The sequence below is a fragment of the Pomacea canaliculata genome, linkage group LG3 (assembly GCF_003073045.1).
Source record: "Pomacea canaliculata isolate SZHN2017 linkage group LG3, ASM307304v1, whole genome shotgun sequence".
Taxonomy (NCBI): Eukaryota; Metazoa; Mollusca; class Gastropoda; order Architaenioglossa; family Ampullariidae; genus Pomacea; species Pomacea canaliculata.
The window spans coordinates 3,424,064-3,441,595 of NC_037592.1; the positions used below are offsets into that span (position 1 = coordinate 3,424,064).

The window sequence follows — 17,532 nt, forward strand, 5'->3', positions numbered from 1 at the left end:
ATAGAGTAGGGACACAGACTTTGTTTTCATTTTTATTGCTTGAAAAATAAAACAAGTGGAAAATCACATCTGCCAGCCTTCAATACACAAGGATAACATACTTCAAACGTTAACATGAACACATGACCTAAGAGCACAGCTGTAAGTTTTCCCTCTTTAAAAGAAAATGATCATTTCAGCCACCAGCAGACCAACTGTAAAACTGTGTGCTCTTGTACAGCCCCATGTTGTCATACACTGAAACCTGCCCACGAAAGACAGGCTTACATACCCACGCTGATAGTGTGTCCAGCAGCTCTGCCCAATACAGAGCTGTGGCCTGAAAGTCCACACTGGAAGTCAAACTCTAGGGCACTGAAAAAAACGGTTGTTGGGGCAGGGGGGACAGTAAACCATCAGAGGATGAAAAATAGGCCTGTCTCTGAAACAATGAAGAAAAAAAGTACAGATCTTTAGGATTTGAGTCATTTTAGAACCCCCTCTCCAAAATAAATAAGCAAATATGCAGAAGTATTTCTGAGCAAGTGATAAAGTATTCTGCTACTATGAACAATGTATATGTCAAATCGCAAACCCAACACTGGAGACAAGGGAACCTGGTATTTGGTACAGAGGAACCTTGATCACCATTATTAACATGCTTGGGTTGATGTGAGCTGACAAACTTTTTACATTAACAGTATCTGAATGATCATAAATATATGGCAGTGGCATGAACAAAATATGAAAATGCAGAGTCTATTAGCAAATAATAATAATAATAAAAAAATTCATGGGGATGGTGGGGAATCCTTTAATCTGAACAATATATAAACATTTCTTTTACTGGTGCATAAACTCTCACTACGTTTTGCCATTCATAAGTGTATAGAAACAAAAACTGGTCAAATTTTAAATAAATTTTGAAAGTGGTGAAATGCCACAATTTCCCTTAGAAGTTTAATTTACACCAATGAAAACTTTTCAAGTCTGCTGAAAACATAACTGATGAAACTTAAAGGTTGGAGAGAAATGCTACTCAAGCATTTAAGAAGGGACGGATAAAGACCATGTAGCCATGCTGGGGAGGCAGGATAAAGGCTGTTTTTAACCAAACATTTGACCTAGTCTGGCAAAGCTTTTACTTTCTATGAAACTATCCACACTCTAAGGACAGTTTACCATGGTATCAATAGAAAACCAATGCTTGCAGCAAGTACCATCCTAGGCAGCTAGCACTACTGAAAACGACTTGATTTAACTAGAGATATAGCACTGAGGCAAGTACTACTCGGAGCTAAGAGCTTTCAATTGAAACTCTGAGGCCGAATATCAAGGAGGTTAACAAACCAATGAACAGACAATAGTCAAGTACCTCCCATCAATAATGTTTTGCGATATCAGCATAAGTAAAGCTTTAAAAAAAAAAAAGAAGAGAAAATCCAACAAATGTCAGCAAACTTTTTTACAGAAATATGAAATAAACATGCTTTAAAACACATGAATCTTGCTGGCATGCCAAGGGATCACAATGTTTGCCAGTCCTTTAGTCCCTTTACACTTTGTCCACAACCCCCACATCTTTGTTAGGCTGCTCACAGCAGCAGTGGATTGTATAGACTGGGTGCGTTTTTCACTATTAAGCTATCAAAATATTCATCAAATTACAGCAGGAAGTGTAGTGTCATCAATTTCTGCAATATGGATCTTTACGCTCCAGACTCATTCTGCTGCTGCTGCAGTTGGGATTGCTCACACTGTATTTCACCCTTCCTCTACTCCCTCCCGCTAAGTCATTCGACAATCTGGACACACTGTTCCTTGTTCAAAGTAGGCAAGATCTCTATTCAGCACAGGAACCTGCCTGGCTTGAGAGGTCAAGAGGTTATCAGGCTAACCTCAAGACATCTGTGCTCAAGCTAGTTCACTTTACTGTGACATTTGTCCACAATATCTGTACAGAGGAACAAGCTGCTTGCTGTTCTATGTGTTGTGACAACACAAGCACTTCTTCAATCTTTACCGTAGAACTCCTGTCCCTCCCAAAATGAGTAACTTTGCATGCAAGCACCAAGTGTCCAGCTTGTCCAATTCACTACTCTAAGCTAGCTAAGCATAGTGTTTGCCTTATTTATTATTAACTAAATTCCACCCATTTACCAATAAAAATGTAAAAATGCATTTATACAATCAGAAGACCACAAATTACAATTCAGACTAACACAATGTCAAGAGTAAATGCTTGGAACCAAGATGGAGAATTTCTACTTAAAACTATGGTGATATTTTATTATCAATGCAAAATGTTTGGTTTGAGGTGTTTATGATTTCCTGAATCAAAGTTCGTGTATGTTCTTCATTTCTCAAGAAAACCTTTACACTTCAATGCTTGATATAAATACAAACAGTTGTTGTAAAGTTCACTAATACCTTCAATTTATTCTTGCATAGTGTCAATAACTCACACTTTGCCCATATATTTCTTAATGAAAACTAAAGAACAGTATATCCTACCCATAATTCTATGTCATAACAACAGATTCAAGAAACAAAAGCTATAGATAAAAATGCAAAGAAGTTAACAAGTTTTGTGTCATTTTCTCTTAACAAGAGAGGTACAGAAACAAGAAAAAGAAAACCACTGGAACATACAACACATGCAATATTTTATAAAAATTAGGACAATGAAGGAAATGATCTGCTCTAAAGACATCTATATATTCACATGCATCTACTTACCCACCCACACACTGCACCCTTACACACTGAACATCATATGGTCTTCCAGAAGACATCATTTGCCCATAAAAAACAGATGTGGTAATGTTGACCAGAAGTCAACTGACAATCAGCTAATATGCATAACACATCTTCACAGCATGGAAGTAGCATGGGAGTGGATTATACAGTCATGTCTAAAAGACAAGCCACAATAAAGCTTTTCCTGTCAATTTCCAAAAACTAAAGCTTAAATAACAGTAGTCAGGACTTAAAAACAGGTCCAACTTGAAACGAAGCTTAACAACCACAATCTGATAGTTGGCTATTTTACAAGCCAGTACTTAAAATCCAGCAAGCCACTCTCTTTTACAAGACAGTAGTTAAAATCCAGCAACCCATTGTTTACAAAAGTGGATCTAAACTTTAGCAACCCATTTTGCTAAAGACAATAGTTAAAACTCAACTTTTATCACAATACAGGCATGAAAACTTCAGAATCTGAATGCACTAAAACCTTCAACTTATAATAAAATACATGGTGTGTTTTAAAATGCAGGTGGTGCTGATACTTTGCAATTTTACTACAAAGACATCCTTAAAATCCTGGGATAGGTTTGTCATTCCAAGAATGAAAAAAACAGGTAACCAATATCTACATCATTGTTAATTTGAATACACTTTATATACTGAAGGCTGCTGATTTCTTAGCTCTGTGCCAGAAATATACAGGCTCCTGTCTGATAACAGGACAACAGACATGCAGCTGTGATGAGAGAAACCGCCAAGATCAATTCTGCAGCAAGGATGGAATTCTGATGCTTCCTAGGAATGAAGAACTCTCACACTTTCAACACTATTGCTTCTGCATGACATCAGAACTTTTGAAGCAGCACCCAATAAAGCACCCAGGTGCACAAGAATCATCTGGTCACAACATTTATAGAGCTGGGGATGTTGACATATACACATCTCTGAGAAAGTTGGCTGCTTGACATCGATGTAGGGTTGTGCTCAATACGCTATATACTGTTACTTTAAGTTGGAGCAAGTCAGACCTAATTACAGGACCAATGATCGAGGTTTAAATGTCATGGAGCACTGCTTAGCCAGCTCTGTCATCTCCAGCTGAACAGGTGTCTTGCCACAGGCAACAGTCTCAAAATTTTCATCCAGCTGAAATCAAACATTGGAATGAATGAAATGATAAACTAGGGCCTAAATGTACATAAATAAAAGTTAAATGAACCACATCTCACATGATTTTCTTTCTTGGTCTTATTACAGCGTGTTGAGTAGGTCTCTGCACAGTGAAATTTGTTATATAAATTCAATCAATCATTATTATTTCCCTTTAGACAACTACAGGCCAATAACAAAATACTTTTAATGAGACAATGCAAAATGGCTGAAGGTTTGTCCATACAGCAACTTTGATCATGATGGAACAGTTACTAGAATATCACATTTACCTTCACCTTGGTTTCTAGCATACTTCTGACAGGATATTCATCATCAAATCGGATTCGTTTCATAGACTTCCTTTTCCGTTTGCCCTGCAACGAAGAATATCAAGAGCATATATCAGTAGATAATAATATTGGTTTTAATACATTGTAATTATGATGAAGTTAGACAACATTACATAACATAGACAACAACAATAAAAAAGCACAATATCTCAGTTTAAGAAAAATTCCTGAGCTGATTTAAATATTTCCGGAAAATGGCTTTGGTCTTCTCGTTAAATAGAATCTCTCCAAAGATGCCTGTTTTCTTTGAAGACAGTTACTTCATATTTCACTTGTACGCTGTATCACTAATATGACCCTCACTGTCACAGAAGATGTGCTTATATGCTACATGCACAGATAAGTAGAAGGTTCCAGAAAGAACTAGATATAGCAGTTCTACGTTCTACAACAGTCTAGGCCGACGTAGAAATGATGTAATGATTTCTAATCTTTTTTTCATAGCAATTTCTTCATACCAACTGCTGAAGTCACTCACTCCTTGTTGCCATGTGTGACATCACTTATTATTTTGTCGCTAGTGAACTGAGCTAAATGTAATAGTATAATATCATGTCATCAATAAACATCTACAACAAAGAAGCATCCTTTCAGGAAATTAAAACAATATAGATCATGCAGAAAATAATGATTTTAAGTCCAAAACATTTCAAGTCAAAATAGCAGATCAACATTCTGACTGAAGGACATTTTTTGTGGAAATAGGGAGATGTTCTGCTTAGCGCAGAGCAAAATCCTTTTCATATTTGAAATCAGGATAATGAATTGTACAAAGTCTCAAATGTGCATGAAATGTACAGTGTCTTTTTGTGGCTTGTGGAGAGACTATCATTCATGTTCCTCAAACTGATGAGATCAGGACATACAGCTTACTTACAGGAGCACCAGCCATAGATAGCACGGACTTAGGCAGAGCAAACACCTCCTCTAGGACTTCCTCTGGCAATGTATCCTTGATGATTGAGGGTGGTGAAAAAAGAAGACTGGAGTCACCGGCCAAGCTCTTGCTCTATGCAAAATGAGACGAAAGTTCTGATTCTCCTGGACCAATCATTCTGTCACTTAGTGTGTTACTGAATCAGAAGTTTGTTCTAGTTCTTTCATAGAGGCAGAAAATAGACTGAAGCACTGTCACTATCTTATCTATATGTATGCACACATACCAATGCTTGTATGTGCATGTGCACAAATGTGGATTATTATTTAGAATTATTAATAATAATGGAATCACCAAAAGTTGGCAATAATAAACTAATGCTAAGCAAGCAACATCACTGCAAAATGAAGACATCTATGAATCTTACCAGTGTAGGAATGCTAAGACTGCAGGACCAAATAAAAGAGGAGCATACAATAGTCTATCATTAAAGGTACTAATGACAGAAAAGTGCACCAAGATTTATTCAGTGGCTAAAGCTTTGACAGAGTATGGAAGGGACTGCTATAAGAAATTCTCAAGGAAATTTTATAGGTGCAAATATTGAATTTTTTGCAGATATTCTTGCTAATATCAACAATTTAGAGTTTCACTATTATTATTGTAAAAGGTGCCCATGTTGCACATATATATTACACAATGTGCCACATTAAAATAGTCTACCATAGTTTCTGAGAAAGACCAGAATGCACTTCTACAGATGAAGGCAATTATGGTTAGCAGTTCATATATCATTAGTATATAAAATCACATGTTGCGGTCTTTTGTAGCCCCTTATTGACTTGTGCTAGATGACAACCAAACTAGTAGCCAATAGTTTCAAAGACAGCACTAACATGTTGGTCAAACACCATGCACCAAAACCTTTGAATTCAGCCTGAGGAGGCAGGTAATAAAAGATGGGAAGTAAATGACAAGCTTTGCAGGTCAGAGGCTTGCAAAAAGCAACCAAATTAAAAAATAAAAAAAAAAAGCCCCAAACTACCCCCCCCCCCCAAAAAAAACAAACAAACAAACAAACAAACAAACAAACAAAACAACAAAACAAACCAGCAACAAAAGACAACCCTCTGCTGTGAAATATAATTTGACTATAAAGCTCCTGTAACAGGATGATACATTTCACTGCTTACTCTAGAGTGGGTCACGACAAGGACAACAGAAAAAACTACTGGCTGTTTTTCTCAAACCAATGTTTGGTAACTCTGACACGACACCATCCTTCTATCTCATTACATAGTAGAATTCAAGATGAAGACATGGGAATGGCTGGACTACATTCTGCAGAATCTATCCTAGGGTATTTCTCACAAGCCCTCAGATGGAACATGGAGAGATAAGGAAGCCAGACAAACCAAGAACTTTGAGGTGATTGAAGGGGAAGCAGCCAGCCTGGTGGTTTGAGCAGCAGCATCTTAACAAAATGTGCACACACTAGCTGGTTCAATACCATGCAACTGTACTTCCTCAAGCTTAACCAGCTTTGGAATGGGTATCCCATTGCTCAGAGGGTGGGAGAAGGTAAGGCAGTGAAAAGAAGATGAGCACTGTCTTTGTCTGCACAAAAAGTTGGCTGAGATAAGTGGCTTCTTTACGCCCCAGTGACTGCAAGGCAAGAGAATACCTTTCCCTTTTAGTAGCTTAGCAGGGCAGGTCCTACTGGGAGTGTTGGCTTACAACAGAAATCACTGTAGAAATATTTGTCCTTTGTGTCTCCAGCTTCAAGCCTGCTGCAGCTGTTGAGTGCTAAAGGTTAAACTTTTAAGTTTAGAAAGGAAAGAATGGTTCAACCCATGGGAGGGAAGGAGATGAGAAGCGCACGCAATGCTGGCAACCACAGTGATCATTCTTTGCTAATTACTTCTATCTGGTCTGACAAGGACCCTTGCCTCCCTCTCCTGGATTGAATCCATTCTCTCCTGCCAGAATGTGAAACTTTAAATAAATGCCTGAAAAATTCAACTAGCTGCAAGGGTTACTGGCGCCTAGCAGTAAGCTTACTGGTGTTTCAGGGGAGAGTAGAAGAGATTTCTTTTCTTCTTCTTGTGTGGCCCACTTTTGCTCCAATGACTGTCGGACCTTTTTATGCTGCACATGCTGGTAAAGTGGAATGCAAAAACAGCTTAGTACAAAGCAAGGCAAGCAGGCCAAGCATACAAATGTTCATGCATGACTATCATAAAATGCTTGGGGATCAAAGCATTATAATGTAGGGATACTGATGAACAGCTATAGCCACCAAGCATACCACATCAGCTAATCTTTCACAGAGCTATTTGCCTGCTGCCAAAATATTCTGCACTGAAAATCAGTATTGCCGGCTCATCGACCCATTGTGTTTTCTTGAAATTTGAATTGTGTTTTTCTTCTTCTTGTGTCAATACATTTTTTAAATATTTTTTACAAACACTTAAGGCTTTCTTGTTGCATTAATAAAAATAAAACAATACAGATATAGTTTACGGTATTCTAGGACATGCACTATGTATCTTATAAAAAATAATGTCAGCAAGTGCATACAAATAAGACCATGAAGATTAAAAAATGAGCAGAAAAGCCCTCTGACAAGCAACAGAAATCTGCCTAATGTGCCCCAACTGCGCTGAGCACAAAAACAGCAAGACAAATCAGTGAGACAAATACATCTCAGTCTATAGAGCCACAACAGGTTAATGACACACATATATAGTCTAGGACTTTGCACATATACATAACATTTATAATCAGACTTCAAAGGCTCACCTCCTTGTTAGGCTTACGCTTGGAATGACGTGTCTGCATGGCTGGTGTTACACCACTGGAAAGATCTGCATCATAGCCTGCTTCACAGTCTTTCAAAACCTCACCAAGGTCCTCCAGATCACCAGGACTCTGCAGTTAGACATCTTTATTAGACATTTAGACGCTGTGGTTTTCTGCAGTCTACTCTCATCACAAGTAACTAGAGGAAAAACCCTCACCACTTTCCGTAGGTTTGTTTTAGCACTACATAATCATTGACTACCTCATTTTATTGTTTTCAAATAACAAAAATCTATATTTAAGGTAAGCAGATACCATAAAAAGTCTTGATAATTAGATAAAACTCTGGATAAAAAGTGTTTTTATGTTCTTTTTTGTGGCATCCGAGTCCTTGTGAGGACTTTGCTTGCATGTCCGTTATGACCTCCCCTGAATCTGGAGACAAGCAGAGTGGCCAAACTGCTCACCCATTCTTTGGCACGAGCACGGCGTTCAACTTCCGCCATTGCGTGTTTGAAAGGTGTCGGAGTGCGAGGAGACAGCTCAAGCATCGTGGGGTTGCCATAGGGTGTTGTCTGCTTGGGTAAAGATCTGTTTCAAAATTCACAGCTATCTCCATGAATCAGGCTAGGACACTGGATTCCCTCTCCTCCCACTTCTCTCCCCAAACATATCCAATTTGTTTAATGAATATAAATCCTCAGCCAGATGTCAAGAAAGCTGCAGAATGGCCACACCGACTGAAGTATTTATCTAACAGCTTTAATACAGTAAAATTCAAATTGAACAATCATCCTTTTAGTTATACCTTATGGAAAGAGAACTGTAATCTTCAAGATTCACCTGTGACCTTACTATCGGTAAAACAACAATTTAGTATACTCAGCGGCTTAATTAAGCTACCATCTAACTTAAAAAAAAAAAATCCCTACATGGATTCACTTCAATAGTGTGAAAGAATAATGCTGGAAACACTAAATAAATTCCATCAACACTACCAACTTTTCTCAAATACTTCAAATGAAGCCATAACCCCCAGTGTTGCTCTTCACGCTGCTCTATGAAAGCAGATTATTAACTTCAGCAATGTATAGCAATATTATAAATGAACATTACATAAATTTAGTGGTAACATCACTGCCAGTTTATTAAGTAAAGCTTGGGGCTTGTGGTTAATAAGAATGTAAAAAAAATGATTTACCCCAGAGTACAAGATGTTCCAGAGGTGACAGTGGAAGCAGAAGACGGTAGTGTAGAAATAGGAGTGGAAGTGAGCTTGCTAGTGGCAAAGGGAAGCTCAGGACTGTTGAGAAACTGCATGTACACACAGTAGGCTATTCAGTCATGATTACTTCAAACTTAGATCTTAATCAAATATTATTTTGGAAATAAGTGACAATGCATGACATAGAAAAACAAAAGGAAAAGATTTTCCCCTCTCTTTAATCCCTTGCTTATCAGAAATTAACTTCTTTTGAGGGAGGAGTTTATAATTTCTTCCCACTTGCACCTCTCCCCTTAAACAACTTGTTAAACATTTCTCTTTCCACTTTTTTTCAATGATAATCTGACATTTCTTTCCCCATCAGACACCCTTTATTAATAATGAGTTCTCAAAGGGATAATGCAATTCATGATTCAGGAAACCACACAGTGGTTTCAACTATGACTGACAGGTCAATCAGAAACATGAACCTAGGGCAAGTCATCCATATGAGATGTCCTGGATGTCTTACCTGAGAAGGAGAAAAGGGCAGGTTCTTGATGGGAGTGCCAGTGGGGGTGCAGGAAGAGGGGTGACTGTCCAGCTCTGGGGGCTTATTCTCCTTGCTTCCATCATCTCCCTCGTCCTCCAGCTCTTCTTCCTCATCTTCTTCGTCTTCCTCATGCTCTATTACTCCCATGGACAGTAGAAGCTGGTCATTGTGCATCCTGTTACGTGATGGTTTCTGTCCAACAGAAGAAGTGCACAAACTGATCATCCAAACAGCCTTTATGTGAGAATCACATTTACATGACTGAAGTGCAAATATCTTAAAATGCCACTAAAAACAAGGCTTGGTCTCTTCGGGGTTTTTTTTTTTCAGATTGCAAAAGAGAAAGAAAAGCAATGTAAAAGCAACAATGGCAACAGACCCTCAGAAAAGTATAGGTTAATTTACAGTGGGCTCCACTTCAGAAAAATCCACATATGTAACCATTTTAAAGACCAACAAAAGCACTATCCTGTGAGCATAAAATTGTATCCTCCTCTCCATCTTCATGTGTTTCTCTTACAAGGCAGATGAGTGCAAGTAAAGTCTTCTCTTGCTGATGACCCAAATAGAATTACCATTCCACAATAAGTGTTAGAGCAGCAATGGCATGAGCTGTGGTGAAGTGCTTTAATATCATACTGAAATAATGCTTTCTCATCATGCCAAAGTTTCCCTCTGTGGTTTCATAATGGGCTCCAAACTCAGGCAAAAGCAGCATGATCTGACAACTGAGCTGTTGCAGGTTTTTAGTCCTCCTTGCTGGCTCTGGCAAGCGTTACTTAGGAAAATATACTTATAGATGTACGTTTAAAGACACAGCAGTACTCTCACATGTTTTCGGCGACGACTTTTGCGTAGAATGGCAGGGGTGTTCATTCTGTTGATGGCGGATGTCATAGACATCAAGCCTTGTGAATTGCGAATCTTTTCCACTGCATGGCCATCAAAACGAACATCTGTCACATGGAGAAAGAAACTGCAGGGTTTTTAAAGTTTATTCTCCAAATATCCAATATCTAAAGCCACCTCCCCAACTTTGTGTAAATTATGATTAATTTAACAATATAAAAGTTCTTATGCAAAACATTGCAAAAAAATTGCATCTGAATGATATATTTGTTAAACCTATTATTTAAATCCAATCAAAATGAAAACTACAGCTGAGGACATAAAAGGATAATAAGTACAATTTTAATATTTTAACTCTATGTGGTGATTCAGTCTTCAGATAAGTCAGGATAAAATTGAAAGATGGGCAGGGATGCCAATATTTTGTCTAAAATCTGTATTATTTGCAGTATCAATTCTTAAAAGACAAGCAATAAGCATGCATGAAATATCAGTCTGACAGATGCATACCTTCACTATGAAGTGAAGAAAACTTAATAGGGGTTACACCAGTTTGCACATCTACTCCTTCCATCAATTCCAAGGAAGTTAGTCCATTAAACTCATTACCAGGGTCCAAAAATGTGTCTGGCAAATCTGAAAGTGACCTTAAAAAAACCAAAACAAAAACAAAAACAAAAATCCCCCAGTGGTATGAAGAATAAAAAAATGGATTATAAAGCCATCAAAGTAGTATTTCAGTACCCAATGGTCTTAAGGTCACTACATATCAGGTCTGATGAAAAATATTTTTTTATGAAGGTCTAAAATAAATTAGAGTAGAATTAAGGGGAATGCTGTTTACTTCAAAGGAGTTGCAGATCCTCCGCGTGTCATCTGAAGCGGTCCCATTTCATGATCCCCCAAGGCACTGTGCATATTCATGCTTACTGCAAGAGAAAAGATCAGGTTTCACTCAAAGTTAGCATAGATCACATAAGAGAGCTCCAAATCACTGAGAGAAATTTTACCACGGAGGTTGAAGAATGTAAACAATGTGTAGTCAGTCTGTGAAAATGGTTTAAAAACAAATTAGGTTGGAGGTCTCACCATGGAAGACATTTTGTATTGTCACCAAAGCTAATATTTTAACACTACTGGTTGTCAAATGTCATTGACAGATTTTGCATACATAAATTAAAAACATAGCACTAATATAACACTTTCTCGACCAGGAATGTACACTGGTGTGCACTTTCTGAAAATGAATATGATCTTGTGGATGGTAAAGAGTGGTTTCAATCATGTGTGTTGAGAGTCATCCTCAGATATTTATTAACAAACACTTTGATAGGAAATGATGATGAATCTTAAGGCCTCTAACAGTAAGTGCTCATTAATCAATGTTGATGTAGTGTTTATGAATTAGATCTATAACTCTTTAATTACAGGTAAAAAAATCGATTAGTTCCCAACCCTTCAATACAACAAGAAATGTCATTGCATCTATATCACTGGGGGTATGGTCAGAGGAAATATTTTCTTAAGACATTTATAGTATTATTAACAACTGCATTAATTATTATAAATATTGTGTGATGCACTTTAGAAGCTTAGCACTTAACAGTTTCAAACATAAATAGAATTATAATTAAAAAGTGATCATTGCCTTATTGGCAAAGCCAGTGAATTAGCCCTTGCTAGCATCTGTTTAAATACAAAAAGCAAATTTTCATTTGTTTAAAAGAGAACTCAATACATTGTTACTTACTATGTTTCATATTCATAGCTTTGGAATGCTGCAACCAGTCAACAAAATCACAAATAATTTAATGATTTATGCAAAAAACTAACACGGATATCTGTGTGTGATATTGCACAAATGATACTTAGTTCATGTAGCACTTGGCACACATATCTGGAAATCATCCTTCTAAAATAATAATAATCATAAAAAAATTGTTTTTGTACTGTATTAGTTTACAATAATGTCTTCCCATAAACATTACATTTTGCACAGACTAAATTTATAAATATATTTGCATGCGCTCAAATGTGATCTGCTTTCCTTTAAAGTGATGGTCTTAATAATTATTCCTTTGAATATCATTCTCACAAACTCTAATATGTAAATGAGAGTAATATGAAACTTTAAATAACAAGGCAAACATATGCTTGGGTGTACAGGCTGCTATAAGTTATCTTTACTTCATAGGAAAGCCAGGCCCCATTTTGGTTATAAAGACGTGAAGCAAAATAACTCTTTCACTTACAGTGGAGGTGTGTGAGTGGGAGTTGGGAAAGAGGCGGACAGGCTGTATGCCATGCAGACTGTGATGAGATGAACTTGGAGTGTAAGGATGGTTATATAAAGGCAGCAAACCTGATCCGCCCCGATCCACTGTTCCCATCTCTTCACTCTCATATTTTCGTTTCATGGTAGAGTTCCAGTGGTTCTTTATTGCATTATCTGTCCTAAAAGTGAAAATGAAACCATCATAGGTGAAGGTAAGACGTTTGCAAGTGTATGCAACAATCAAACAGAATTAGCCCAGAACATGATGATGGTTATAATCATACTAATAATGGCAATAAAACAATTGTGATGCCTGGCACTTAAAACTTATTGTCTCTGCTCTAGCATAAAATGGAACCTACCCTCTAAGCAGCATTCCATCTCTTGTAACTTTGCAAACCAAATATTCAGGAGAAATGAACATAAACAACACACGCTGCTGTGATCTACCTGTGGTCTCACACAAACATTCACAAACATGCATGCATGTACAGGAACGTCTAAGGTCCAGTTTTCTTTAGCTCTTAGTTAAAGCTATCGCAAAAACATCATCATCATATCATATCTCTATTGTTCGATGAGACATTCTAAGGTGAAACTGACCTGCCTGGCAGGTACTTAGCAATTTCAGCCCAACGGTTTCCCAGCCGCCGGTGTAGCTGGTAAATAAGCCGGTCTTCTTCTTCTGTCCAAGCTGTCTTTTTGATGTTGGGATTCAGGTGATTGTGCCACCTACAGGGTAGAGGAACAACACCATGCTGTCATGATTTTTCCTAAAGAATTTATAAAAATATATTGACCATCAATCTAGCATTGACCTAAAACTCCAGACATTTTTCTTTTGTGTTCCAGGGATTATGCCTAACATACTTCAAGTTTTTCTGTAGTCATAAAGAGGTCAAGACAATCGAGATAGCAAAAATTATGCACTTTACTTGTGTGTGCTAAACACAAGAAAAGTTTTTCTTTTCCTTCCAAAATTCAGTTGAATTTATTGTTAAATTTTAATGTAAATCTAAAATGGACAATTCTTAGTTCATCTCTTGCCAGCTGAGTTCTTTCCTTGCATACACCAAGCAGCCTATTTGAATATTTTCTGTGTAACCAAGAGACACTTAGAACAAAAAGATGTCACCTGTGAAAGAGCTATTATTCTTCATATTCTGGCAATGAATCTAATAATAATAATTTTAAAACATTCATGATGTACTTTTACTAATGGAAGAGCTCAAGATGTTTGAAAAAAAATCTTTACACATACACACCTTGATAAATTAAAAAAAAAATTATTTCTATCTTTATAACTCAAGAAATTTTTTTTAACTGAGACAAATTTCCATCAGTACAACCAATACCATTGTTAACAATTGCAACAGAAAAATTCATAAACAGTAAAATTTGATATGTATATTCGTAGCTTGATCCACGTGAACTTCACAGCTGATAGTATAGATGTGACATATACCTTTCTCGACACTGTTTTCCAGTTCGTCCTTTCAAGTGTTTAGATATAAGTGTCCACCTTTTAGGGCCGTACTCTTGAACAAGGTGGATCACTTTATTGTCCTCCTGGAGATGTAAAAATCTATACAATGTTAAATGATTTCAAACTAGGCTTTTAAATTACAGATTAGATGCGACATGCAGATTAAATATTAAAAAAAGCTAAAGGTTTAAAAAAAAAGTATCATAGCCCAGTACCAGTGAAAATTTCGTGCCTATGGCAAGGTACTTGGAGGATGGATCACAGTCTTCTCCTTTTTTAACTTTCCTTTTAAATTAGCAGAATGAATTTTCCCTTTGGAAAGCCTATGTGAACTCCAAATAAGCAACTTTCTGCTTTGAGGTCTGTACTGACCGCAAAACTACAGAATCTACATGAAGATTGGGTATTGGAAAAGATGAACAATCCAGCAAAGACTGTTTTACAGATAGAATACTGGTCATGAAAAATAACAGTAAACAATTATGCTTTAATACATGTTAAAGGAATTATTTCACACCGGCAAAAGTGTAGATATTATTTTTTGCCTATTTCTAAATTTAGCTTTCACCTCCTTGGTCCAAGGTCCTTTAATGAGGTCAGGATTCAAGACTTTGTGCCAGCGGTGTTGACACTGTATATCGGTGCGATCTTGGAAAAAACTGGACACAACTTTCCAGTCATGTAATCCTTTAGCTTCCACTATCTTTCGAAGCTTTTCATCCTGGGAAGAACAGAAATGGCTGGCAACATTAAAAAACAGAAGTGATCAAATTTTATGATTGAAATGTGATTCAGTCCCAAAATTTGATTTTATTGCATCTACCAAATAAGTGTAGCTCAAAATGTATGCTTTTCTGTTAAATAATTTAAACGTACATAGCCGATGACAGATTTTTCTTGACTGTTTGGATAAAAGGAGGTTTTTTCTTTTCTTTTTAAATCAGGTTGGAAATAAACCAAATGTTTTCGAGGTCTGCTCCTTCCAACTAGATTATTTCCCGCTAACTCTACATCCTACAAAGCTATCCTTACTAGTTAGATCAGCAGAAGGAAAAATCCCAATTTAAGTAGAAAATATTCAAACTCCAAATGTGTTTTATTAAATGTTAAGATGCATTTATATTTATAATTATCAATGAATGATAATTCGTGAACATCTATATTTTTTACCTCGTCTTTGGTCCACTTGCCACGATTTACAACTTTCTTGCCTTTAACTTGTGGCAAATTGTAATCATGATCTAGTGGCTCTGCATCATCAGTTTCCTCATCACTGCTACCGAAGTGTCTTCCATCAGATCTGAAGAACAAAGACAACAAAATGTCTTATGTATGCATTATAATGGTAGAAGATACTGAAATGAGAACTAGTGACTCAAAGAGCATTTCAAGAATCTAAACAACAAAACTTTTTTTTCCAGTTTGTGCCTTATCAGTCTCCATGTTTCTTTTGTGCTTTACTGAAGTTCTTCAGTTGTCAGACAGTTTGTGTTGCATTTATTAGCACAATGCACTTTTTTGTTCAGCAATCAACATCAGCCTAGGAACTTCAGCTGCTTGACTGCTGTATAAATTAATTCTCACCTGTATGGTTTTCCTGACATGTAGTAAGTGTACGGAATTGGAATCATGACCCTTCTATCTAAGTCTAAACGACAAGCAGAGGTTGACTGTTCTCAATTTCAAGACGGTTTAGCAGAATTGAAAACTGATACTGGAATGCAAAAACGTCATCGGCAAAAAAATAACGCTCTAACATTCGTCACGTAACCATGGTACACACGCAATTTTTCACGTTCGTTGCACGCGAGCACGTTAAAGAACGTTGAACGTATATCTCGTTACAAGACTCACGCGCACAACACGTTGATAGACTGCAATAGCTCTGTCTAGTCCAATGATGGTAGTAGCTTGGCAACAAACGTAAGACAATTAAATAATGTTATACTTTGACAGTCAAATGAGGATGCTGTGCTGCATCTGCTGCGATTTAGTTGAACGCTAGGACAAAATGTGAAGTCGGAAGTGCAATCTGCATTGTGAACATGACCTCCGTTTTTCATTACCACATGACTATTTCAACACTTCCTTTATATGAAAAACTAATGATTTTAGCTTGTAACAAACCACGCAAATTAGCTAAGTGCTTAAGATAAGCACCTCAGCGGTTTTTGTCCCTTTTTTTGTGCGAATAATTAATTTAGTGGTCTGGGTGCAAATGGAATAAAGTGCTATGCAGCAATTCATCAACACACATTTATTTGTTATATTCCTTTCTTTCATCAAATTTTTTAATTTAAAAAAAACTGGTTAATACTTCTAGATGAGCGAACTAGGATCGAAAAGTATCGTCGGAGTCAGGTTAGGCATTGTGCTATTGCAGCAAGCTGAAGTTATTGCAAAGCCCACGCCCCAAAAAAAATTTTTGGAAACAAACCTTTCAGATTCCGAATCACTCATTGTCCATGACCGATAACATTTCTGGTTTTTCCATCACTGAAATTATTGTTGTCTTTGTATTATAACTTTTATTCACAGAATTAGCTGCGATTGTCTCCAATAATACGAGATAAGACTTCGGTCCAAAGATGGCGCTTGCGATTTGGATTGCGCGCTATAACGACGCTTAAAGGGAATCCCCTCATTTCATTGGCTCAGACTTCGACATAACAGTTCTAAATTTAGTTAAGGCCGGGAAATACCTTTGGAGCAGGTGCTGTTTATCGAGCCAACCGGGAGATTTTGAGGACAACTAAATTATTAAAGTATTGTAATCATAATGCTTTCCGTGCAAAAAATATTTTCTCCACTCTAAATTGAAAAACATTATTGTTCTCACTTCTGTAAATGTACAGCCACCCAGTTTATAACTTCACCACATTTTGAACATAGATAACTAATGTCTTTCGGTCCACCTCCAGTTCCGGCTCGTGTGACGTCATCAAAACATTCGTGGAGGACAGCTAGCCATCACTCCGTCGTCATTACTGAAAGGGGCACTTCGGTGTTAACGCTACAATAATAATGATTACTTTTGTTGGTTTTTCTTGGTTGGACACTGAAGTGAAAAGGACGTGTTGGTTTATCCCATCCCCACTACTTTTAATTTACTTGTGCACTGAAACGAAAGCATATTTGATTCCTTTGTTGTAAACGACGGATCGACTGTCAGTTTGATGCTTGAAAACACGCGACTATCATTATTTCCATTAAAATTAAGCTTAATGGAGAAAATAAGGTGCATTTTATTGACTAAC

General features: G+C 37.0%; 1 protein-coding gene across 3 annotated transcripts; it reads right to left on the minus strand.

Annotated features, from left to right (window-relative positions):
• Positions 1–19: 19 nt before the first annotated feature.
• On the minus strand, positions 20–16,890 carry LOC112559043 (myb-related protein A-like). Of its 3 annotated transcripts, none has more exons than XM_025229893.1 (18): positions 16,713–16,890; positions 15,446–15,575; positions 14,844–14,996; positions 14,255–14,358; positions 13,393–13,521; positions 12,767–12,968; positions 12,265–12,292; positions 11,359–11,443; positions 11,025–11,161; positions 10,497–10,621; positions 9,645–9,857; positions 9,110–9,222; positions 8,376–8,499; positions 7,909–8,037; positions 7,168–7,263; positions 5,107–5,238; positions 4,170–4,253; positions 20–3,873 (listed from the first exon to the last, which is right to left on the minus strand). In XM_025229893.1, exons 1-18 carry the CDS (start codon positions 16,733–16,735, stop codon positions 3,760–3,762), a joined length of 2,121 nt encoding a protein of 706 aa, XP_025085678.1. In that variant the 5' UTR covers positions 16,736–16,890; the 3' UTR covers positions 20–3,759. The 3 variants fall into 3 exon arrangements, with proteins under 3 accessions (XP_025085678.1, XP_025085677.1, XP_025085679.1); XM_025229892.1 differs by lacking the exon at positions 16,713–16,890 and adding an exon at positions 15,860–16,017; XM_025229894.1 differs by lacking the exons at positions 7,168–7,263; positions 16,713–16,890 and adding an exon at positions 15,860–16,017.
• Positions 16,891–17,532: the final 642 nt, after the last annotated feature.

Coding starts and splice junctions, on each gene's coding strand:
- LOC112559043 (XM_025229892.1), bottom strand. CDS start 15,906: ATGATTCCAATTCCGTACACTTACTACATGTCAGGAAAACCATACAG. Junction 4,254..5,106: donor TATCTATGGCTGGTGCTCCT/GTAAGTAAGCTG, acceptor TCTTCGTTGCAG/GGCAAACGGAAAAGGAAGTC. Junction 3,874..4,169: donor TGCTAGAAACCAAGGTGAAG/GTAAATGTGATA, acceptor GTTTGATTTCAG/CTGGATGAAAATTTTGAGAC.